General features: G+C 40.8%; 1 protein-coding gene across 1 annotated transcript in view; it reads right to left on the bottom strand.

The window, feature by feature from the left end:
* The window catches only part of DNTT (DNA nucleotidylexotransferase), a 150048-nt gene that overhangs the window by 27321 nt on the left and 96144 nt on the right, over positions 1-26583 (bottom strand). Inside the window, exons 8-10 of the mRNA XM_007053018.3 lie at positions 12962-13064; positions 6804-7067; positions 3486-3569 (exon numbers count right to left, since the gene is read on the bottom strand). Coding sequence (XP_007053080.2) covers positions 3486-3569; positions 6804-7067; positions 12962-13064 — 451 coding nt within the window. The remainder of the gene's footprint in view (positions 1-3485; positions 3570-6803; positions 7068-12961; positions 13065-26583) is intronic.

The following is a 26583-nucleotide window of genomic DNA, read 5'->3' as shown; positions in this document are numbered from 1 at the left end:
ACTAAACTCCAGCCAATCAACACTCATTTTCAGTGACAGCAGTGGTATTATTATTATATATGAGAAGGTGGACAGCAGCCTTGTGCTCATGCTGGAGTCTACAGAACTGAGCCTTTATGAGATGCAGAAGTCAAGGTGAAGGGAAATGAAGGCATGGAAGAGAATTACCAAGAGAAATAAAGCCAAAGCAATATTGTTAAGGTGACAGAGACATGAGATAAACAAGGAGGTGGAGATTTGAAGATATGAAAGATATGAGGAGGAGAAAGAATTGAGTGTTATAGATAATACTAGAGTTATAGACATCGGAGGCAATGAAGTTAGGACTCCAGTAGAGAGAGAAGATGGAGCTGTTCTTGAGGATGGCCCTTTTGTCCAAGAGAAGCATTTCTTAGGGTATGTCTACAGTGGACCTAGAGGTGTAATTTCCAGCTCAGGCAGACATCCTGAACTAGCTCTGACTGAGCTAACACCAAGGGTTCTGGAACTAAGGGTGGTGGGGGTGTGGCAGGACCCTCTGGCTTGAAGTGGTTTCCATCATACACAGGGTTTACAGGTTTGTTCAGTGGCTTTCAGCATCCCCACTATACAATTTGTTCCAACGCCACTGGCTAATACACTAAAAATAGCATTGTAGCCACAGCTTGACAGGCAGCAGGACAGCCTACCTGCCCTATCACATTTTGGTTTGCCCATTCAGGGTACTTGTGCTCAGCCATACCTGTGTCAGATTACCTACTTTCCCTCCTCCACAAACTGGTTCTGAGAAACAGGCCAATTTCTTTAAAAAGGGCTGAGGAAAGTCACTATGAGAGGGGAACCCCAGAGAGCTGTCAGGGTTCTGTGGAGGACCCTGAGCAAGGATCTGCAGGAGACTGAGAGGGGGCTCCAGAAAAGGAGCCCAGGAGTCAGGCTCTATCCCAGAGCCACAGATAGACTGAAAAATAATCCCTAAGGGATTGGAAACTGAGCCCCAAAGTTGAGCTGAAATGCAGCAAAAGCATTTTTGGTTTTATTTGGACTTTTGTGACCACTAAAGGGGATTGAACTCAGAGTGTTGCAGCTGCAGATTCCATGTAAATCTCCAGGTGAGGGGAAGTTGAGGCAGGGAGCTCCCGCAATGCCACACTCACTCAGTCAGAAGGGGGCTTGCAGATGCCCATTATTTAAAAAATAAAAAGTCCATTTTCTACAACAGCTACTTTCATATTCATTGCCACATAAACATAAAGGTTTGTTGGCACGCCCCAGATACATATGTAGCATTTCAGATGGGATTGTACTCAGCATGGATAGCCTGTCCTGCCACCAACGCAGCCTCAGCTACACTGCTATTTTCAGCACATTAGCTCAATAAGAACTAGCACAGGTATGTCTGCCCGAACTGGAAATTACACTTCCAGTTCCACTGTAGACATACCCATAGATCAAAAATAGCACCAAGCTATAGGAACATGAGATAAAGTTAAGAGTTTACCAGATCAGTACAGATAGACGGCAGTCATTAAAGATATCAAAAAGGTATATAGATAAGCATCTACAATTTAACAAGGAAGTTAAAGGTTAAAGGTGAAGCTATGATGGCGGAGAGAAGATAAGCAGAAAAGGCATCAGTCATAGGCATACAGGACTTTACAACTGACGCACCCATCTCAGGGGTGGTTTTAAGTAAGCACAGCATTGCCAGTGCCATAGTCACCCATTTTACTGGAGAATGCAAAAATCCAACAATACCACATTTTACCAAGCTCATTTCAACCTAAACGGTTATCGGCCCAGTTTATAACTGCGTGTACAATTTGTAACTCACGCAGCAACAGTAGATATATTGTAAGACTTTGAGCATGTGTTATATCTTGTCCTCCCTGGTTGTGCGCCAAAGAAATTCTTGCTTCCCTCAGGCTGACAATGGAACCTCAACATTGTAGGCTCAATTCTCTACTAGAGTAAATTGCTGTCGCTCCAGAAATCAAAGTGGAGTATAGAAGTCAATGAAGTTAAGTCCATTTAGGATCTGTCCCTATAGATGGTTTAATTGGGGGATTTGAATATTCGCTCATCTTCTTTCTAGGCTACCATTTTAAAATCTTCTTCCCTTCCATAGCCTTTTTTCCCTGATCCTACAGAGGAGGGTTGTCAGTAAAGTTGCATGGAATTCTCATTTTTCAGTTTGGGAATTTCTCATATCTACAAAAGATTAATGAAACGCCACCAAAAAATTTGCAGAACTCAAAAAATACAGTAATTTTATAATTATACGATATCTCCCAATAGACATATACAATGATTCCTAGATTATGTACATGCATACACGTGAAAAATCAAGGCTGAGGAATAATTTCACAGTGTAACTTTGTAATAAATCCCCAGAGGAAATATCTCTACTTTTTGTTCCCATCTGCAAAGCTATGTAATTGATTCACAACTGGTGTGTTAATGCTGCCTTTTCCTGTCAAAGTCTCTTTGGAAATATATTAAAGTATCCTGGGTTCTCCCCTGACATAACCCCTTGATATTGAAAAATAGGATTCTCTGACATGCATCACATTTCAGGCAATGGGCCACAATAAAACCTCCAGTGCCAATGTGTTCATGAATATTCATATACAAAAAATAAAAAGCAGCAATCTAACAGTATGCAGAATAGAGTGGGAAAGTACTGCCTTTTATAACAAAAATGATTCAAATGGTCTCAGTCTCTTCTAAGCACTCTTGTGTTTAATTAGAAATCACAGTATATTTGCTACAGGATATATTTGCAATATTGTATGAGTTTTAAAAAAATCATAGGCAAGTGTTTTCAAAGAAAGGGATTTTGTTGGTTTGATATTAATCAAAAATAGAGAGATGCATAATTAGCTTGACTCTGCATGGTCCTTCCACCCTCTCCATCCTACACACACACTACATGCAGAACAATCAGAAGAAATTATTTTTATTCTGATCTACGCTGTGTCTGCTTTGTGTCACAGCACTGTTGGAAAGTGGCACTGAACCTGAGAGCTCCTCCACTGGAGTAGAGCAGCTACTATAGCGACTTTGGCTCCAGACATCCACTTTGATCCGTATAAGAGGGGCATAGCGGGGAAAAGGAGGTATTGCTCGGGGCCTCCACTGTGATCCTTAGCTGGCATATGTGCTTTTGGGGGCATAGAGAAGCCTGTACAAGTTAAAGCAGCTTTAAGGCTGCTCTAACTTGTGACAGGAGAGTGGCCCAGGATCAGAAAAATGCAAATGTGCTTAAAGCCACCTTTGAATATCCCGCAATCTTGAACTGAGCCATGCACAATTTGGCCACAGCCAAGGAACCTTTATGTTTAAGTGAATGAGTAAGAAAGAAGGTTCTGTGGAAAGGGGACTTTTTATTCTTCTAATAATGGGTATATGCAAGCTGAAATACTCTGCACTTAGGTAGCACAAACAAACTGAAGATATATTCTTATCAATTATCACACTGTAGCTTCATTTCAAAGAGCAAACTGTACCTTTGTCTTATCATATAAGGCATGGTTATCCAACATCATCTTCCTTTCATGAGTGGCATATCTTCGTAGGTCACGCTCAAATTGCTGTAAATTTACAACAAGTTAAACACTACTATACCAAATCAAATTGAGTACTCACTTTGTTGCTTAATATGTATAAGCATTAGAATACCAATCCAAATTATAAATGAATGGATTTTAAAAAGGCATGATTAACAACCATCTTCTGCTAAGAGACATATTCTAGACAGCTTCAGTACAGCTAAACAAGACCTTCATAAAATGAATGTTTTCAGAGGCTGCACAAAGACTTATATTCTCACCCACTGAAGCACCAGGTAAGTTAGATCCATTTAAAACTACTTTAAAAATGTGTGTGTATGAAAAAGCCTACTCACCATTTATAAGGAAGTTTGTCAGGTCAATGTTATTGTACATATTTCTGCATGTTATATGAACTGCCATTCATTTGTACATTACCAGTTTCATTTAATGGATCTAACTTAAGTCTCATGGTAGTCCCATAATGAATGAACACTCACAGGGATATTAGTTTGACATACAATACTACATCATATTAACTTTGCCTGATACTAGTTACCTTACTGATGGTATAGCATTGTAACAAGAAATAGTTTAAATTAAGCATATACAGGACTCCCACAGTTTGCTTGCTAATCACCCGATTTTTCTAAATCAGGGGTGGCCAACCTGTGGCTCCGGAGCCACATGCAGCTCTTCAGAAGTTAATATGTGGCTCCTTGTATAGGCACTGACTCCGGGGCTGGAGCTACAGGTGCCAACTTTCCAATGTGCTGGGGGATGCTCACTGCTCAACCCCTGACTCTGCCACAGGCCCTGCCCCCACTTCACCCCTTCCTGCCCCCTCCCCTGAGTCTGCCGTGACCTTGCTTCTCCCCCCTCCCCCGCAAAGCCTCCTGCACACCACAAAACAGCTGATCAGGAGGTGCGGGAAGAGGGGGAGGCGCTGATTGGCTAAGCTGCCGGGAGGTGGGAGGTGCTGGGAGTGGGGGAGGGGGAGCTGCTGACGTATTACTGTGGCTCTTTGGCAATGTACATTGGTGAATTCTGGCTCCTTCTCAGGCTCCGGTTGGCCACCCCCGTTCTAAATCAAGAAAGGTTTGGTTATTTTAGGCTTTCAGTCATGTAGAAACACTTAGATAGCACTGGGTACCTGCCTAAGGGCGTACATGGTGATTGACAAAGGCACAAATTTGGTGCAATGTGGTGTAGGAGTGTGATCCCTGGGGAGGGAGGGGAAGAGACCCCTTCCACATGGCAAATACTCCCAGAGTAGGAGGGAGTCTGAGTCTGCAGGACCTGACAAGTTCAGAAAGACAAGGTTAAGGGGTGACTTGATTACAGTCTATAAGTATTTACATGGGGGACAAACAGTTAATAATGAGCTTTTCAGTTAAGTAGAGAAAGGTATAACATGATCCAATGGCTAGAAGTTTAAGCGAGACAAGTTCAGACTGGAAATGATGCATACATTTTTAACAGTCAGGGTAATTAACCACTGGAACAATTTACCAAGGGTCATGGTGGATTCTCCATCACTTACAATTCTTAAATAAAGTCGTCTTTTTTTTTTTTTTAAGATCTGCTCTAGGAATTATTTTGGGGACGTTCTATGTCCTGTCTTATACTGGAGGTCAGACTATTTAATCACACTGGTTCCTTCTGGCCCTGGAATCTATGAAATACAATCTATGAACCCAAAACAGAGGGTTAATTTAAGATCTCAAAGATTGCATAAAGGGGGTTAAGAGATTAGAAATAGGATTTACAAGTAGGCAAGGGAAATAATTTGATGTTTCAATTGCCTTTTCTGAAAAGGTTTGTAAAATGGTTAACTGAAGGGGAATCCATCAGTCAGTCTTCTCTTTGTTTAATAAAAAACTGAATTTCTTTTTATGTTTTACATAGGAGCAAAATAGGCTTTTGAGTTAAAAATGTTGACCATGGAAGGGAAAAGTAGGTATTTTCTATGGTAAAATAATCTCTGCACTGAATTTCTACTAGACAGAAGTAAGTTAGCACAGCACATCTCACTACAGGATTCCTGAACACTCTTAACCCTGCTTAGCATTTCCTGCATGGACACAGCTACAGAAGTAAAACTGCCATAATATAATGGTGAATTGGGGCCATTGAACCAGGCTGCCTCCTGTGTTACAGCCCTTTTTCACTGCTGCCATCCATAGGAGCCATAACGGGGCCACAAAAGCCCAGCACATAATTCATCTGTCAGAGGGAAACTCCTTGCTGATACAAGTGTACTACAGCTGGCTCCGGTACTAGTGCGTCTCCACTACTGGCCTGGCATAAGAGGTGTAATGGGAGGGAGGCCAGGGGCCTGTCAGAGATAGGAAGGGGTTGGGGAGCAGTGGAGCTTCATTTGAGGACCATGAAGGACCTTATATCAGTGGCACTTAGAGAAGTCCAATAGCTGCTCTAAATCATGTAGAGGCTGAGGCCAGCCCTGCAAATTGATTTTATATGCAGCTCCCTGATATGTCTCCCCATCCCCACATCCTGAATAGGGCCATTTACTCTCATATAAGTAGCATCAGAGGTCAGTGATGTAGAGCAGAGTTAGTCAAGTGCTTTCCAATGGAACACTTTTCCATCAGAAAATGACACTGTGTTGGAATGTGTTGATTTTGGCAAAATTTCATTAAAAAAAGTCTAAATGAAATATTTGGAAACCTTTTCAGAATGTAACATTTTGATTTTTAGTTTTGAAATTGACTTTCATTTTGAAATTTATATTGATTTTATTTAATTATTTTTGTATTTTTTAATATTATACCGATTATACCACCAATTACAGTACCAGCTACCAATTAGCAAAGTAACTATCAATCACAAGATCAACTACCAATACCAATATTATTTTATTTTAAAGTTATAAAATAGTTATTAAATCCTAAAGTCTTTGCCACCTGGGGAATTTCCCTTTGTCCAGATGGCCAGCTAAACCCTTTGTAGTGCTGGAGTGGCAGAAGGGGTTGTAGGTGCACCAAAGATTGGATTTATGATTCCTAGAAATTAAACTTCATGGAAAATAGATGTTAACTCTTTTAGCAGACAAATAATATATAAATGCGTGATGCCTCTGTCACCATAAGCTAGGATAATGGGCTGCTTAATGACAGGGTTAAGAAGGAGATAATAGAAAAATATGAAGAAAGGAACATTTTTATAAGTAAACCAACCGTGAATAGTCCAGCAACAACAAAAATAGGTTAGTAGCTCAAAGAAAAAAAAATGTAGGCTCTTGAAGTTACTTACCCTGGAGCCAGTCCAACCTAACAGAGCATATGCATATTGTTCAAAGGGGCTTACAACCAGATCCACACGGATTGCCTTCCAGTCTTTGACTTCTGCCTTATCAGATTCTTTTGATATATCACAGCTGCTGGTGTCCACTCTTTGCTGATGTAATTTTAAAATTGCAAAGCATTTCTGGAAGTGATCAAAAGCATCAACTTTTCTGCTTGGTAGTTTTGCCTGCTCAAGTGTTGATTCAATGAGATCATAGTATAAAAGCAAGCCCTAAAAAAGAAAGCACTGCTTACTGTTTTTGATTTTGCTAGAAATTCAGAATTTCCAGATAGATAGTCTTACATAAACTCACATCTATATAGTTGTTACAGCTATCATGGTACTGTACACCAGAGACTAAATCCCAGCATATTGACAACATGAAGCCCAGCAGACCAACTCTTATTGACTGGGATGCGTAACTGTTGGGGAGCTGTTAGCAGATCATGAGAGGGAGATCATCAGAGACAGGCATGTCTCTGATCAGGAGGCAATGTTTGCTACTGTGCTCCCCCCAACCCAAACATTTTGGAGTTGATGTCAGGTAGTCACTCCTAGGTGGGGATTGCTGGTGCATCCCTCCATAGGTCTTACATCTGGGAAGATTGAATAGGTCTGCATTGTCTAGGGTATAGTCCTACCTGACAAATTCCAAACAGAGCTGTCAGTTTAGGAGATGGACAGTGCCCATACCTGTCAGGGTTTTCAGCAAGGAGACGGCGCAAGACCTATAGACTATAGCAATGCACTATACACATCAGGTCATCTTTAACTATCAGGACCAGCTACCAGTAATTCCATTTTCTGAGACACCTTCCACAACCTGAAAACACTCAGATACATGCCCAGAATTCTTGGCACTAGTTTGGTTTTTAAGTTGTTTTGTCCTGTGATCATTCCATATCCCCCATTTCATCATCATTTTCTTTCTAGCAGTGACCTCCATTGCCATATTTTTTCATTTAGTTTTAATTTCCATTCATTCCTATTTATTATCCATCATAGTTAGTTTATTTGCTAGGGTTTCAACCTTGCTTTCTAGGTTCTGAAATGCGAGTTCTAACCTTTATCCTATTGGTTTTCTTGGGAAGAACTTCCAGTAGCTCTCTAATTGAGAGCTCCCAAGCTGTTCTGAAAGACGGGAAATGTCCTGTGAGTACAGCTACTGCCTGTAATTTAAGGGAGGGATGTTTCTTGTCTGATCTTCTGCTCCCTATTTTCATGTTAGGCATTTCAAGAAAACATTTCTTAGCTCACTTTGGTTTCCATCATGCAATTGTAGAGCTGTAATTCAGTATTGGAGCTCTGCTATGGAGCACCCTGGCCTTTTCCCTTGTTGATTGGGCTATGTCCTCCAGTGAATATATAGTAAGTATCCACAGGTAGTGTTGGGTAGTGTAAGAGTGACTACGAGGCATTTCAGGATTACACATCTATAGATTTATTGCTTTTCCATAGTTAAATGGCTTGGCAATTTGTAAGAGTTAAAAGGAAGAAAATGTAAAGACGTACCCATGTTGCAAATAGCTACTTTAGCATAAATAAAAGGGGGAATTAGACAACAAATTATACAAGTGCTGACTTCAGCGAGCAGCTGAAATCTGATTTAAAAGCCAGAATGCCACTTTTAAATAGGAATCAAGACCCAAGGTAAATCCACTGGGATACTGTTGCCGATTAACTTAATTTGATTAGGTGCTGGACATTGACATTGCTCCATAAAATGCAGCTGAAACAGCACTTCTCTAGGTTCAAACAAACTAACAAAAAAAAAAAAAGACTGTTAAAGAGTGCAGTCAGCCACGAAGATCTAGTAGAGCTCTGGATATTGCTGGTTTAAAACAGCATATTTACATTACACCGTGTAAATTAGTGCATCTGTAGCTTTCTGCGAACACCAGTTCTTTGACCTACATTCTGTATATTTCTTTAGCCCTTATTTACAGATTTAGATTTTTAAATGAAGATTAACATAGACATTTTATCACACAGATTTCCAGCACTGTCAAAACCAAGTGAGGATTTTGTGGAAGGTTGGAGTTTGAGGACAAGTAGAACAATTTTCCTACTTTAAAAAAAAAGTGTGGTATTTTTTTTTAAACAGGTTGAATTTTGGCACTTCAAAAGAAGTGCTCATTTTGGAGTAAATCCATGATCACATTCAGGATGGCAGAAGTTTGGGACAATAATAAATTTATCACTTCTGTAGATTAATTTTAAGTAGGGCTTAATGAAGTCCAACCCCATTTGTGACATCACATAGATATGATTTTCAGGTGGAGAAAATTGGCATCATTCTATTGAAGATAAACTAGGCCAGTTTATACCAGTTTATTCTTCTTTCCAAGCCGGAAAGGCACAAGTGCTGCTGTTCTTAGTCTGCTGCTAAAACAGTTTGCATGAGAGAGAGACTGTAATGGTCTCAGCTGTACACACACACATACAGCAAAAATCCATAGCCTTATCTTCAAGAGCTGGAGAAAATTATTGGTATGGGAAAGTTACATATTGTTTCTGAAAATTCTGAACTTTCATTTCAGCCAAACTATTTTTCCCCCCCATTGCAAGGATACAGCCATCACAGGTAATAAATGTGCTGCTGCCCTTTTAAATCAGATCTGCATAGAACTGCCTCCAGTACCAAGCTTAGCCCTGTCATTTAGCTCCCTGCCATTCACCTCAATGAGACCTCTCCTCTCCCGTCCATTCCCCTCAATGAGGTGTGAATGTCAGAGTCTGATCTGGATCACTTAAATACTAAGATTATTCAGCACAGGCTGATTATTCTTTGTCTTTCTTTAAACAAAAAGAAAAAAAAACAAGAAGGAAATTAATGCCAAGCTGTGCTAATGCAGTGTTAAGAGTGTACAGTTAAAAATGTTAAGTGAGAGAATACAAAAGTTAAGATCCACACAGCAGTATTATCTCTGCTATGTCAGGGGTATATATTTAACAACATAAAGATAAATATATTTAGATATGCTTCTAACAAAATATAAAAATAGAAAACATTACATTGTATGCATTAAAAAGTTGTATTGACACATATGGCTAAGAAACTACTGGCCCAGAGACTTCCAAACTGCAGCTCACAGGGGAAGTCATTTGACATGGCCTTTGAAGCACACTTACTTCATTTTTAAAGCATTACTGAACTATTAAAAGATAACTTGTCTACCGCATTGCAACTTTTCCATTTTACCATTCCATTTTGAAGCTCAGAGGAGACATATCTTCTGTTTCTAGACCCACTTATCCGTGATGCTGATGCATCAAAGAGCAATATGGTGTTGTTGACTTACCCACTTAGTTTTTCCATCAGCTTTCAGTAGAAAGACACTGCAACACTAAACTTTTCAACTAACGAAAAGCTCCTTCTAAACTATTTAAATTAGTTTTTCCATAGTTTACAAGTTAAACATTGCAGAATCCTTCACTAAAAGCAGTTGAAAGAAAGTCAGCATCATGACCTTAGTGATGTTCTTTGATGCATCTGAGCTTTGAAGCAGTAGCACAAAAGTGGGGAAGCAGCAAGGAGGCAGACAGGTTTACTGTCAAAAAGTATAAAAGCGCTTTACAATTTTTTAAAAAAATAAAACTAAGGTAATAAAAAAGGCAGGAGTATAATTCCTCTTTGTTTTTGCATTTTGATTTTGTTGGCAGCCAATTTCTCCAGCATTGACAGTAGGAAGATGCATATTAGAAGTGACATAGTACTGAGTTCAAGCAGCATAAACAGCAGTGCAAGCAGCAGATTTATATACTATAAACAGGGATTCTTTGTTGCAGGGGAGGAGAAGGGGACTCTGCCTATCTCTTAAACTGATCCCCAGTATATTTAGGCTTGGCTTTTTTGCCAATTTATACCCTTCCTCCACCACCACCTCTACCTGCCATTTCCTTCATTTCTGTGCTCTCATGGCTTCTCCAACTGCAGCCTGATCCATTTATCAACCCCTTCTTCTTTCTTTACTTACCATCCTCTCTCTCTTCTCCCTGTGCTTCATCTGCCTAGTTTTATCTCTCTCTCTCTTTTTTAAACAGCTTTCTATTTTCATTTCCCTATCCCTTAGTTTATATAGAGCAGCACAAGGTGAACTGCACTGCCCGCTTGTGTGACTGTCTGATTCCCTCGATTATAAGCATTGCTCCCACGAGAATAAGGGGGGTACCATGAGAAGTTTCCTTGCGGGGGATGAAGTGCTGTACTCCCAGTGTGCAGACTCTTACCCCAGCTGGAAGCATGGCACATTTTTCAATCTGGCACTAGCTACATAGTCCTGGAGAGCCCTCCCACGGCTCCCATTTGAAGTCTAAAGACAGCTGCCCAGAAGACAGTGTACTTTGCCCTGTATAAAGTGAGTAGGGTCCCTGTGAAAGAAGCTTTAAACAAACATCAATAATAACAGGTTTCAGAGTAGCAGCCGTGTTAGTCTGTATCCGCAAAAAGAAAAGGAGTACTTGTGGCACCTTAGAGACTAACAAATTTATTTGAGCATAAGCTTTCATGAGCTACAGCTCACTTCATCGGATGCATTCAATAATAACAGCACAGATCCTTAATGGATCCTCACAGATCCTCCATGGACTTCAATGGAGCTATGGCAATTTTCACCTGCTGAGGATCTGTCCCAATAAGTATACTTTGCATAACTAAAGTAGAAGCCCAGGACTCAGAAGGAAGGCTTGGAATTTCTTCAGAGACTGGAAGCTGACTGGAGGAAGGGAGCTAGGGCTGTGTTGTGTACCTATGGAGAAGGATCCAGGATCTACTGAGAAAGTTGGTAGAATAGTGTTTGGTCGGCTCAAAAGCTCTGAACTACCTTCACAGATATCTGTTAGGAGGCTTTTCCAAACCACTGAATCATTTGATGTCTGTTCCTAATTAACACACTGAAAAATACATATAATTCCAGAACTAATTTAAAATTATCCTCTCTCTACCACTTGAACTAAAAGCTGATCTTACTTAGCTTCTGGGCTTTTGACAATTCACCTCACAAAGAGAGTTGTCCTTTTACGTGAAGCAAAATGATATCCAATGTAATGCCAAGAAAAGTTACTCTGAAAGCAGTATGTCCTCCAAATACAAATACTATTACATTTCATATGAAAGACAAAAAAGAATGTGCCTGACTTGTAATCAATCCCTTTGAACAGTACAGAAATTAAATTTATAGTGATATTTTTACTAGCAATGAATGTAAGGAGAAGTAGCAGATTGGTTATTCCCAAGGGACCATATTTATTGAGCTAAAATAGTTTGAGGCACCTGCACAATCTAATATTCAAATCCTTTCTGGAGAGTTAAATATTAGTATCATAAGCATTTCTAAGGCACTCATCACCTATCTCTACATCAGCTTACAGTGCTGAATCCAGTGCTGCTAACAAAATTCTTTTATATTGTGACAAAGCTCTGTCCTTGTCTCTGTGGGTCGCGCATTTCCTGGCAGATTTTGCTAGCCTCAGAGGCTCACTGTGACCCTCCAAGTAACCCTTCTCTCTCTAGAGACAAGCATCACAGTCTACTGAGCCATTTTCATCATAAGCCAGCAAGGGAGGGGAGGAGAAGCTATCCTCCCTTGCACAGTCTCTGTTGTCTTCCAGTCTCAGTGATTAATCCGGGGGGGGGGGCAAAAGGGGGAGCCCAGGCCCACCTTCTACACCAGGCTCCAGCCCAGGGACCCTAATAGTATCAGCTATGGTAGCTGACCATATAATTCCCTGGGCTACTTCCCCACAGCAGCCCCCACTTCACCCTTACCTCAGGGCCTCCTTCCTTATGCCTGATATGGTGTGTACTGCTCAGTCTCTCCAACAGCACAACTTCCTCCCACAGCTCCTGACATCCACACCCACCTGACTAACTGGGAGGCTTTTAACTAGTTTCAGCCAGTCCCTGATTGGCTTCAGGTGTCCCAATCAACCTAGCGTTCTCCCTGCCTTCTGGAAAGTTCTTAATTGGCCCCAGGTGTCTTAACTGACCTGGAGCAGCTGCCATTTAACTTATCCTGGTACCAGGGATTTGTTTAGCCTGGAGCTAATATATCTATATCCCACTACTTTTCTATAGCCATCTGGCCTTGCCCCGTCACAATATCCAAATATTATTTTCTTCATACCTGCTTTTTCCATAAGTCAATCACGTTATGTAAAACTTCTTCCTCTTGTCTTAGCCCTGGACAGGTGATCAGAAAATCGACATCATGTCCAATCTTCTTACCCCTAGCAATAATAAATAGGATGAATAAAACAGTAAAGTTCCTGTTGAATTTCAGCCTTACTTTCAAAGAGAATATTTTTTCTGCATTATAAGAAGAGTTTGCAGGATAAAATGATAGCAATGTTTCTTCAAACAATCAAAATGGAATCTATTTCTTTTATCAGACCTGTCACTGTTCTTTGTTAAGCAATAATTTACAGTATTTGATGTATTTCTTCTGTTGTTCAAACTAGATAATACAGATCCTTTTGGTAACTTGAGATGTTAAATCTCTCACCTCAAATCTTAGAAAAGAAGAAGGAAATCATAATCAGGATATAATAGTATATATTATGAATCCAGAGCAGTAGCAGCTGATAAACTTGCCAATCTAACTGCTGTAGACTCTAACATTCTTTAGATTTTGATGGAACATTTTGAATTAACAAAAAGTGTGATTACAGGTAATTGTATTCCTCCCTATTATGACAGATATAAAATATCTGTATGTAGGACATTTCTTCTATTTAAAACGTTGGTTTTGTTTTAACATAATAGTTCAACTTTAATGGGACTACTCATATGATTGTTTACCATAGTGAATAAAGATTCTACAGTCAAGTCCCAACTCCCATGTTAATGGGTTTAACTGGAAATGTCATTTAGAAAAAAAGAATTATTTTCTTATGTGATGGTCTCTTGTCTTTCTTTACTTAAATCCAAGTGTCCAGCTTGCCCTGAACACCCTCAAGTTTGATTCATTTTGAGAAGTTCATACTATGGTGTAAATGTTAAAAGTCAACATATCAAAGTAACTCGACATAACAGGGAGTAATAATCATGAACTAGAACCTGCCACCTCTCTCTAGGTCTTTTGGGAGGATTAACAAATTACTATTTATAAATGAGTTTTGGAGATTAAAAGAACTATACTTGAGCTAAGTAAGGGCCCAATAATGTTCCTGTTGAAGTCAATGAGCTTGACTGGTGTTAGCAGGTAAACAAGATATAATGGGGGTCATCTTTAGATTTTTGAAGCATTTGTGACTTATTTGAGGGTGACGTTCACCTGTGGAGTGTAGAACCAGCATGAGGTGTTCATCCCAGTTTAAGCACTGCCGCGGGTCTTGCTTGCACATCTCTGCATAGTCCCCACCTAGGCCATCTCAAAGATCTGTGATTGGGCAGGTAAGGGGACAGACAGAAGTCATGCAACCTGTACTGGCACCAGATCTAGTGGCCCCCGAACCTGTGTATTTAGTACAGAGGAGCTGGAATCACTGTTCCAGCTCATAGCCTGTGGTAGCAGAAACTGGATGGAGTGCAATTTACTGCAGCCCTGACTCCGGCCCTGTGTTGGAGGAGTAGATTTTACCTCCCCAGTCTACTGGCATTTCTTCCACAGAAAGTCTTATTACTTAAACATTATGCAAGATGAGTGAATTACACTCTTGGTGCATGGTCAATACTCTATATGTCATACAGTGTATAGTATGGAACTTCCATATATTATGATATAATTCAGGTGTGAGTTTCAGTTCTCCATTATTCCCAGCTGGGGTCCAAATTCCTCTGGCACACTGCAAAGAGAATTTTTCCTCCTAAATCACATTTAAGCTTCAAGGCAATCAAATCAATGAAACTGTGGGGAAATGACTCATTCAAAAGCAAGTGACAGATCTCTAGGAAACAAATAATGTGAAATAATTGTCGCACAATGTGTCTGAAAATTGGAAATATTCAAGACAAAAGATTTCCATTTTAAAATGTGTGGGAGCTAGCATTATGATTTAACCAAATATTCCTTTCTCCTACAGTGTTTCATAAAACTGAATCAGATTTCCTTAAACCTGGAATATTTGTAAGAATTGATATGGCTGACAGACATGTCAACTGGCATCCATACGACAGAAAATCCTATATTGACAGGCAAGATGCTAGAGTAGATGCAGCAGAGAGCTCTAAGGAAATGAAAATCAGTTTTACATTTGACAAACAGACTAATTTACGATAATGGAACTATTGTGCAGTGACTGCACAAACTAAGTCAAAATCTCTTAAGAAGGTGGAAATGATCTTAAAAGAAATTTCAAATAAAGCATTAGTCTACGCACAAAGTCAGAACAGCAGTTCAAACCTTGAGAAGTTAAAATAATTAAAAAATATTCCATGCAACAGATTTTCACTTACACTGTAAGATGGAATCCATTATACTGTAAATTATTATAATTATACAGAGAGAGATGGCGAGTAAGGTAATATTGGACCAACTTCTTTTGGTGAAAGAGACAAGCTTTTGAGCTCCACAAAGCTCATTTTCAGGTCACACCAACTCTGTGGAGCTTGAAGGCTTGTGTCTTTTCACCAACAGAAGTTGGTCCAATAAAAGATACTACCTCACCCACCTTGTCTCTCCTGTATCATGAGGCCAACATGATTTCAACAATACTGCAAACTATAATTATACCGAGCTTTTATATAGCAATTTTCATTTAAATGTCTCAAAATGCTTTTCAGAGGAGGCATTACTTTCCCAATTTTAGAGAAGTGGAAAGTAAGATGGTAAGATGAGGTAAGATGACTTGCCCAATGTCATACATACTAGGCAGCAAAGAGCCAAGAATAAAGAGGTTGTCTCCTTACTCCTATCCAGTGCCCTAGCCACCAGTCCATATTGTCTCCCTAGGAGTGTTATTAGGGGAAAATCATTCTTGCTCAAAATAATCATCTTTTGTGCAGGAAATTGGGAGGGTAAGAACCTTACAGGCCATGGGGCTGAAACCATTTCTCCATTGTTGTCATTCCGACCTATGCACTGGTATAGTAATCTCTGCCCCTCCACACCTGCATGCAGCAATTTCCGCTAGAGTTGTCAACCCTCCAGAATTGACCTGGAGTCTCCCGGAATTGGCATAGATCTCCCAGTGACAACTGAAAGCAATCCAGGAGATTTTAATGTCATTTTCTTAAAATATCCTATTATGTCATGTTGGAAAAAAATATCTCCCTGAATAGTTTCAGTCAGAGTTGCCAACCCTAATTTGGGCTAATAGCTCAACATGCTCAGGCAACTATACTGTACTTGCCTCGAAAGTTCCATGAGTACATTCACTTTTTCTACTGTTTGGCCAAGCATAGGGCACGAATTAAAATGCTTTATCACACACGATGTTAGAGTGTTAAGGTCTAATATACAAACACTACATAAAAAGAATAAAATTATTATGATTGTTATTAGAGAGACAAGGCAGGAAAGGTAATATATTTTATTGGACCAACTTCTGGTGGGGAAGGTACAAGTGTTCCAGATTCCCCATCAAATTAACTCTCGTTGGATTTACCCTCTTTTTTACACAGTCAGATCACTACTGGGAGAATCTCAGCCTAATTTCCCTCTGAAATATTTACCAAAGAGTTTATTTAATTCTACACTTGTTGGTTGTTCCCCCCTCAAAATAGGAAAATAATATAGTAAGCTCAAATTTTGCATAGTGTGTTTAAGAGGAATAAATGTTTAATGCCTACACATTATGCACAGACACTCAGGAAAGTGCATAAGGGGTGACATCCTGTTTCCATTGGCACAAATCTCATTGGCTTCATCGATTAAAGAGGGTCAGGATTTCATCCATGGAATGGATATGGGGCCATGGGAGTTTTTGGCACTGTACAACTAGTGCATATGGGGCTTGATTGTGCAAGGTGCTGAGTAGGGGGTCTAATTTCAGAAAAATTCTGGGTGATGGGGCACAGTTATGGCAGCAACACAGAATATTCTCTGTCCCAAATAGCACCACAAATGAGAAAAGCTAGGTAATTACTGCTTTCCTAAGGATTGCATCCAAAGTCTAGGGGGCAGGAAGGGAGGGAGCAAAAAGTGGAAAACCTAATGGAGTATATGGATCTATGAAAAGTCTGTGGAAGGAGAAAATGAAATTCGGGGGCGGGGGGGGGAGGCAGGGGAACTGCCCCCTTTGCTCAATAGCAAATGACACTGCTGCTACTGAACACTCTGGTCCCAACCGAGCAGAGCACTTATGCACTTCTTAATTTTATGCATGCGCATAATCCCATTGATACTTCAAGATTTAAAGTTAAGCATGTGCTCAAGTGCTGTTCTAGATTGGGACCAGAGTGCACAGCACCTTGCAGGATTGAGCACACAGTAATAGGAACTGTCCTAATCATCTGTGCTGATATGGAGACAAGCCTTAAGAATATAAAAGAAGAATGTTTAAATATGTATTCAATTCTTGTTAAACTAAACTTGTATAAAGTTAAGTGTCTTACTATTCAGTTAATTAACCTTAGGTTGTTGGGTTTGCTTTTTTTTAAAAAAAAAAAACCTACTAAATTCCAATTCACCACACTGGTATAGCATTATTATGGAACATGAATAATATTGATTAAAGGATAATGTAATTGACAACTCAGATGATATTTTTCCATAAGGACAACACATGCGATACTTTGAGTTACACAGTATATTTTTGGGACCTCTTTACTTCACTTTAATAACTATATCATATCATCACTGCTCCTAACAACTAGTTGTTTTTAATTCAATTCAAAGAATGAAGCAGGCTGCCACTGGATTTTGTTAAGGTTAGATGGAGTGGCATTTTGCTAACACACAAAAGGTTCACTAATGGAATGGCTTGAACAACCTTTTTGCAGAGAAAAGTCATGTGTCAAAACCCTGGAAGCCATTTAGTATACCATGCTTATATAGAGTTCAAATGGATATGGAGGAAGATACTGGATTTCCATTTCTATGCTCCCATTTTGGTAAAATATAAGCTTACCTTAACCTTCCATGCCCTTGTAGTATAAGGAATACAGAACAAACTGCAACATCTTATGTTTGTCAGAATACTTGCTTATAGCAGTGGTTCCCAAACTTGTTCCGCTGCTTGTGCGGGGAAAGCCCCTGGCGGGCCGGGCCGGTTTGTTTACCTCCCGTGTCCGCACATTCGGCCGCTCGCGGCTCCCAATGGCCGTGGTTCGCTGCTCCAGGCCAATGGGAGCTGCTGGAAGTGGCAGCCAGTATGTTCCTTGGCCCGCGCCACTTCCAGCAGCTCTCATTGGCCTGGAGCAGCGAACCACGGCCACTGGGAGCCGCGATCAGCCAAACCTGCGGATGCGGCAGGTAAACAAACCGGCCCGGCCCGCCAGGGGCTTTCCCTGCACAAGCGGCAGAACAAGTTTGGGAACCACTGGCTTATAGTATCCAAACATATAACAGGGAAGTAAAATAAAATACTGTACAATACCTTCAGATAGATCTGATACAGTTTTAAATGGCTTTAGACTAGAACCAATTCATAGCCTTTACAAGTGATATTTTGTTGTGCTTAAATATTACTGTTTATTGTTTACATCTCACCAAAGCCCACAGTGTGCTACGCCCTGTTAACAAAAAAAGGAAGACACAGAAGTAAGATTTTCAAGGCAGGAACTACGTGATATATTCTTCAACCACCACCATCTCCTCCTCCTTGGTGCTCCTGCTAGTTACCAAGTCTCCTGTTGACATTTTCTGATAACATCTAGGTCTTTCTTTCATTATTCTTGTACTGGATTGGCGGTCGTCCTTCCCCCTCTGGCTCAGCGGGAGGCCACTCTGCCTCACTATGTCAGTAATCACAGTCAAGCAGCGGGGGAATTAGCAAATCACTGGGCTAGGGCCCTGGTCCTTTGGGTGGGGTAGGACACTAAGCAGTTTAAAGGCTCTGGCACTCTGGGCAGGGCAGAGCAACAAGTAGTCTATGGGGCTCTGGCTCTCTGGGCAGGGCAGAACAGTAAACAGTCTCAGGAGCTCTGGTCCCCAGGCAGGCAGAGCAGTAAGCAGTCTCTCGCTGGGCAGACCACAGGCAAACACAGGCCATTCAGCCTCAGGTGGGGAGGCTGCCACCCCATGGGGGGTGGAGGAGGGTTGGAAGCAAGGGGTACAGGGACCTGGGCCCACCCTACTCCATCGGGTCCCAGCCCAGGGTCCTGACAGTGATGGAGGGCTCCACCACTGGGTCAGCAGGGATCCCGCTGAAATACGCTGACTCATGTTCTGACAGCAAAATCTGACTAAAGTCTGGTTTCCCTGGGCTACTTCCTACCACAGTCTGGGGACTGGGCTCCATGGTCCAAGGTCCTCCGTCTCTCCTTGGGGTATTTGGCAGCCGGCCATCCTAGCAGCTCTTCTCCACTTAGGGTGACCAGATTTTATACGGACAGTCCCAATTTGTGGGTCTTTCTTATATAGGCTCCTATTACCCCCCACTCCCATCCCAATTTTTCACACTTGCTGTCTGGTCACCCTATCTCTACTCAGTCTCCTCTGGGTAAATGGCAGCTGACAGTCCCAGCAGCTCCTCTCCGCACTCAGTCTCCTCTAGGGTCAGGGTGCTACCCAACTCTGTAGCGCAGCCAGAGGCCTACAGCAGACTAGAGACGTCTGACTGTCTCCTTCACTGGCTCTGGCCCAACTGAGCCAGAGGCCCCTCCTCTTATAGTTCCTGTCCCACCTCTCAGCTTCCAGCACAAGGGGCAGGCCCAGCTTGGCTCTGCCCACCAGAGAGCAGAGGGGTGGTTTCTCCCCCTCTGGTTTGGAGGGAGGCCACTCCGCCTCACTACAATTCTCTCATAAATTTTGAGAAACACAGCCCAATGATTTCGACCTCTCTCTTACTGGCTTCTTCCACCTTTACTTTTCTATAAGGCATTATTACATCAGATACGGTGCTTTCCTTTTTTGCACAACATTTTATCTGCCAATCACTTTGTATTTTGAACCATTCTGTGCTCTATTACTGTGGAAAAACAGATGTTTTCTCCACTGAAATTTTTCTTTAAGTTAATGCTGTAGTAGCCTTTCTACTTGTATATTTCTTCTTAGCCCTAGCTCTCTCTGTGTTTCCACTGACAATCTTTCAAAATGTACATATTTGTTTTGATATTTCTAAAAGCTTGTTCTGATCGCCATAAAAATTTCCTACTTGGTCAAGCCATATGTTGTATGTTGTGGAATAAACCTGAATGATCTATGTTGGCAATCTAAGAAGCATTAGTACTGGTCAGGACTTGGATAAGAGACTATTATAGAAAACACAGTAACCTTAAGAGCTTTACTAGATCAGGGACTATATACAAGCTTCTGCCCCAATCACAACTCAGTGGTTTTAGGAACTATCCCTAATGTTCAAAAAGCTCACTTAAGAATAATCTTGAAGAGTCAAGGATAGTTTAGAAATGAGGAAACCAAATCAGTCCTGCCTTGAAGCTGGAGGGGAATCAGATTACCTACTAAAAGTTCCTTTAAACCCAAATGAGTCCTCCTGCATACCAAGAATATCTGAATTAACAAGAAGTTCTGTCTATTTAGTTTTACAAAGAGGACACTTGATCATAGTCTATAAGTCCTTAAGGGGAATGGGAGGTAAGAATTCTCTTAATACAAAGCTATTTAATCTAGTAGATAAAGGCATAATAAACAGCTTCATGCTGAAACTACAGTGAATTCAGATGAAATATAAAGCCTTTTTTTTGTTTTTGCTTTTTTAAACAGTCAGCGTAATTAACCATTGGAACAATTTACCTAGGGGCATATGGATTCACAATCACCTGAAGTCTTTAAACCAAGATTGGATGTCTTTCTAAAAATTATTCTCTGGATCAACCAGAAGTTATGAGCTTGATGCAAGTACCACTGGGTGAAATTCTATGGCCTCTGTTATAGATGAGGTCAGACTAGAATATCATAAAGGTCCCTTCTGGCTTTAAAATCTATGATTCTGTGAGCAATACATATTCCATTTATTTAAGTTATATGATTGCAGTACTTGGTGATTCTTCTTTATAGCCAACATTTTTAAAATAAATTTACAGGCTCATATGAAATTGATAATGGGATTATTACAGTTTTTTCAAATCCTTCTTAATCAAGACTCTGCTTGATTTTGTTTTTGTGTGAAGAAAGTATATAAGAGTTGAATCATTCACCTCAGAGCTGTCCCTCTCTACTAAAGAGCAAATTGTTTGGCTGATTTATAATTAGAAACCCAATGAGTATTGTTCAGCTGTTTGGAAGTTCTTGAGCAGGAATGTGATTTACTAATAGTGTTTTCAGGCCAGTCAAAGAAATCTTTCCTCAGAGCTGCCATATACTGTAATTTAACCAGCCCTCAAATGCATCTTGTGAAGGGCACTAGAACGTTCTCACTAGGGGAAAAAAAGGCACTCAATATTTAAAAGGAGAAAGAGGGTTTTTCAGGTAGTTGCTGAGACAAATCACCAGGGATGAATTTGGCCCACTGGCTCTAAATTCTCAATGCCTAGATTAAAAGCAGGCCAGCCAATTTCTATTTGTGTTTCTCAGAGAAACAGATGGAACATTTCCATTTTAAAAATTGTTCAGTTTGCAACATTCATATCACAGCCGAGCCACTGTCTATTCAGCAAGCCTTACCTACTCCACACTCAGGCAAAACTCATTGACAGCATGGGAGCATTATAAATGCTGAACGTGATCCATGAGGGCCCAATCCTGCATACACTTACACACATGCTTTACTTTACATGTGAGTATTCCAATTGAGTTCAAAGGGACTATTTGTGTACATATAATTAAGCATGTACATAATAACTTCCAGAATCACAGCCTATGAGAATAACAGCTAAACATTGTCAATATCTGGTAAACAGCATTACATGATAAAGGTCATAAACTGATCAATGTCCCAGTGAATGAACTAAGAGTCCATTACATAACAGACCATCAAGCATCAAATATCACATTCATTCAACATCATAAGACACCATTAACATGTCTGAGAGACCTTGTATGTCATAATGTTTTATAGGAAGGAATAACAGAAAATAGAAAGACTAGAAATATTTAGAATGTAGAATGTGAGGTTTCTTGCTCTTTCTTTAAGTTTTTCTCTTAATTTTCTCTGAGAAAGAAAAGTCTAGTGTGTAGAGGAAAGTACATGAACTAATAAGCACTGGATATTAGATAATGTTCTGAGTTTACAGTGTGAGAGAACTGGGCTGTACTTACCAAAATAGTAGAGTCACATTTACACTATATTCTCATTTCACACATTTAAACTGTATAAATAATGCTAATGGATATTTTTACCCATATCATTTCCCTGCCTTTTCATTGAGAAGAAGAAGAAGAAGAAACCTCAGCTGTGAAATAGCTGTCAGAGAATGATGGCTATCAGGAAAGACAGCGAAACAATCAGCCCATCAGGAATTGTTGCACAAACAATATGCACTATATATTTATAAAACATAGCTCTTAAGGCCTCCAGTCCTTTTCTTGTTGAATCATTTTTTGCTAGGGAAAGATGGGATAACTAGTAAAGAAGAATCCCAGTCCAGAATTGCGTGGAGCATGGGTTTAGGATATCATATGGAGAGTGTGAACAAAATATCATGAGATAAAAAAAAATCCCCCAAAGAACTTAGATTAAAATGAATCCTGCTGAAAGTAATTTCTAGAGTGGGCTGGACACCAACTGAGATGCTGGAAGCTGATATAAAAGAAAATGGTAAGTCCTTTAATTGTGGGAAGAAATATGAGAATTTACTACATGTTAAATTAAGTGCATGTCCCACAACATACCTCTTTTTGGAAAAGCAAGGAACAGAGCTCATAGACAGATACATCCTCAAGTGATCTGAAAATGTCTAATGCCACCTAAATAATCCCTTGAATATAGATAACCACATGTATAACTGTCTATGAAAAGCCAGACACAATTGCTAAAGTGATGACAATCTGACAATGGAAAAGGGAATAAATATTGCAGAATGATACACTGAGTTAATGGAACTAACAAAAAGAGGTACAGCAAAATCACCTTTTGTTTAAGTGGCAAACAGATTTTGTAGGCAAGAGGAGAGTTATTTTTAGATATGACAACGAATCATTTATTGATACCATACAATACATATTACTGTTGTTAAATTAGACATACACATTCAAATTAGAGTATCTTCAATGTGCAGAGTAGGCATACACACGTAATTACACATATACACATTCACACCCTTTTAAGACCCCCCACATTAGCGTTCTTCAATGCCCCCTCAATATTTGTTGTGGGGACGGTTCTTCCCCTTCACTATGGATCTGATCCAACTCCCATTGCAGTCAGTGAGAGTTGGCTCTGGCCCTATACCAACAGCACCCAGTAGAGGAGGCCAAGAAATCTTGACTTTTAATGCATAAAGGAGCATTGATGGGGGTAGTTCTCACCCCAATGCTTTCAGGTAACTTGGGGATGATGGGAGGTTAGCCTGCCTTATGAGAAACTAGATCCAAACATGATCACTCTTCCACACCCAGGCATGGACAGGATTTTTACAATAATTAGGACTATAACTTTTGCAGATTTAATAGGCAAACATAGGAAGAGAAGGTCCTTGAATTGTTAGTATTGAAGTGTGGGAGGCAGGGAATTCAGAGGGAAATCCTGGCCCCAGTGAAGTTAATGACAAACTCCCATTGAATTCAATGTGGTCAGGATTTCACCACCCATGAACTTCTCATTCACTGTAGTAATGCCACAGATTACCAGGAGCTTCTTGAATTAAACACAATAAGACTATATTAAATTAAGTAATTACTAGTTTTATGAATGTGTCCACACCACATGAGCATCTAAATTACATACCACCAGCTAACTACAAGTGAAACTGTAGTGGGGTGGCTGCCCCACTCCTATACTAGAGGGGGCTCCAGCAGGCCAGAGAGGCTGTGCGGGTGGGCAGCCAATCAGAGAAGGCTTGCTAGGGAGCCAGAGGCTGAGTAAGAGACAGCCAATCAGGGCCAGGCTCAGCCCTATATAAAGGCTGCCCAGGAAGGGAACAGGTGGTCTCTCCCAGGTCTTCAGAGGGTGAAGGTCTGTCTCCTGTGTGAGGGGACTAGCACCAAGGGCAGGGCAGCAGAAGGAGCTCCAGCCCGGTATCTGCCAGGTTGCAGGCCCAGAGGGAAGAGCAGGGCTGATGCAAAGGGGACAAAGGGGAAGCGACCCATGGAGAGAGGCAGACAAGGGGAGAGAAGAAGGGCAGGAAGGCTGCCGCCAAAGGGTCCCTGGGTCCCCCCTTTCCCCCTTGCACATACACCCAGCCATTGGATGTGGTGATAGTGGACTGCACTAGACCCCTGGCAAAAGGGGTTAGACTTTAGGGTGTGGTTGGCGGCTGTGGCTGGGTGAAGTGAAAGACTGCTGATAAACCCCGCCCCCCATAAGGGGGTGAATGAGGACTAGGGGGCACTGCCGGAGGGCAGTGTCTTGAAGAGGACGCTGCAAGAAGGGAGCAACATGGGTCCAGGCACCAAGAGAGGGCAAGAGATGGACAGGAAACCACCCGTGGAGGGTGCTCCACACTGGACTGAGCTAATTCCCTGACAAGTCAGCAGGAGGCCCTGTGGTGGTGAGTCCCAACCCTGTCACAGAAACGCATAACTGAAACCTCTACTAGAATATTGTCTCACTGACTGCACTGGAACCATCATATAACCTAAGACTGATTATTTGAAGGTAGACTCTTCTGTGGGTTTTTTTCAGAATCCTGGACTTAACTCTGGACCTGAGGCAATGGTTACGTATTAGGGTTTCAGTGGCAGGATGACTTACCCGGCCACCAACATCTGTGCTCTTCCTAGGCTTCAGGCCCAGATTTTTAAAAAGATATTTTTTGTGTTTCTCTGCTCAGAAGCCAAAATTCCATTGACAGCTGATGAGATTTAGACTCCTATACGCCTAAATCCCTTTTGAACATGAGATTTAGATACCTAAATCAGTTGGGCATTGCAACACTAACTGCAGTGACACCTAAAAATCTGGGCCCAAGAAACTAGAAAGATTATTGATTTTGCTGGATATTATTGTGATGGGTTCGGTCACAGAGACCCCCTTGGGACTGTCACCTTATGTTCTGAAATTACCTCTGATCCTGTTGTCCCTGCCACCTTGGGACTCCAGAACCCTGCCTTGTTGAGCCAGACATGCTAGCCTGCTGCTACACTGACTCAGAGTCTGGGCTATGCCCCCAAAGCTGCAGACTTTAACCAAAAACAGCTCAGCAGGTTACCTCTCCAGCACCCAGACATCCAGTTCCCAATGGGATCCAAACCCCAAATACATTTGTTTTACTCTGTATAAAGCTTACACAGGGTAAATTCATAAATTGTCTATAACCCTCTATAACACTGATAGAGAGATATACACAGCTGTTTGCTCCCCCTAGTATTAATCACTTACTCTGGGTTTATTAATAACCAAAAGTGATTTTATAAAGCATAAAAAGTAGGATTTAAGTGGTTTCAAGTAATAACAGACAGAACAAAGTAAGTCATCAAGTAAAATAAAGCAAAAACATGCAACACATAACACAAAGCAACGGATTACAGATAACATCTCACCCTCAGAGATGTTCCAATAAGCTTTCACAGACTAGACTCCTTCCTAGTCTGGCCCAGTCCTTTCCCCTGTACAGTCCTTGTTAGCCCCTTATTACCACCTGAGATGTCTGCTGGAACTTTCTCATGACTACCCCCCTTGTCCTGTTCCACCCCCTTTTATAGCTTTGGCACAAGGCGGGAATCTTTTGTCTCTCCGGGTCCTTCTAAATGGAAAAGTACCAGATTTAAGATGGATTCCAGTATCATGTGACAGGATCACATGTCCTGTGAGACCCCAGCCTCCATTCTTCCTGGGATGGCCCACATGTACACAGGAAGGTTTGCAAGTAAACAGAGCCATTTACAGTTCATTGATTCTGAAGCACCCTTCATGCCTTCCACTTAATATGTTTACATCAGTAATACAAGTTTATATCTTATTATCCTAACTCCAGACATAGAAAGAATACATGTGAACAAATAGGATGAACACACTCGGTAGATCATAAGCTTTGTAATGATACCTTACAAGAGACCTTTTGCATAAAGCGTATTCCAGTTGCATCATATTTACATTCGTGCATATTTTCATAAAGCATATGGAGTGCAACATCACAATTATTATTATAATTAGTTCAGTGCCAACTGTGAACTAGGTGCTTTCCAGACAGAGTCAAAAGTGTGAGGATGCATTCATGATGGAAGCTTTATGCCAAAGGGCTTTTTTGAATGAAAGGAGTAAGTGTGTTTCTCAGCATTTACAATAATGGAAACTGGAAAACGCACAAAAATTAGAAAATTAGCAATAATGTAACAAATATTTTGCAGTTTATAATAAAATACTAGTTATTTTCTCTGAGATTTTGTGCAGAAAAGGTCGTTTCATCAAAAAAATGTAAATTGGATAATCTGATCAACCCCATACTCAATGTTAACAGCCTTTGTGGCAGCATCATTATACCAGTACATTGCTATCACAAATGCCCAGCTAAACCCTAAATACCACACATAAGCCATTCTTCAAATCCATGTCAGTTTTAGCTCAGCAGTTCCCGTTAATATTCAAGTCAGGTCTGCATTTTTCAAAACCGTATATAGATACAGCAGTGTCAATGCAATGTCGGTTC

Source organism: Chelonia mydas, chromosome 7 (genome assembly GCF_015237465.2).
Source record: "Chelonia mydas isolate rCheMyd1 chromosome 7, rCheMyd1.pri.v2, whole genome shotgun sequence".
NCBI classification, from domain to species: Eukaryota; Metazoa; Chordata; order Testudines; family Cheloniidae; genus Chelonia; species Chelonia mydas.
The sequence above is the reverse complement of the archived record's forward strand: the minus strand, read 5'-3'. Positions and strand labels throughout refer to the sequence as shown.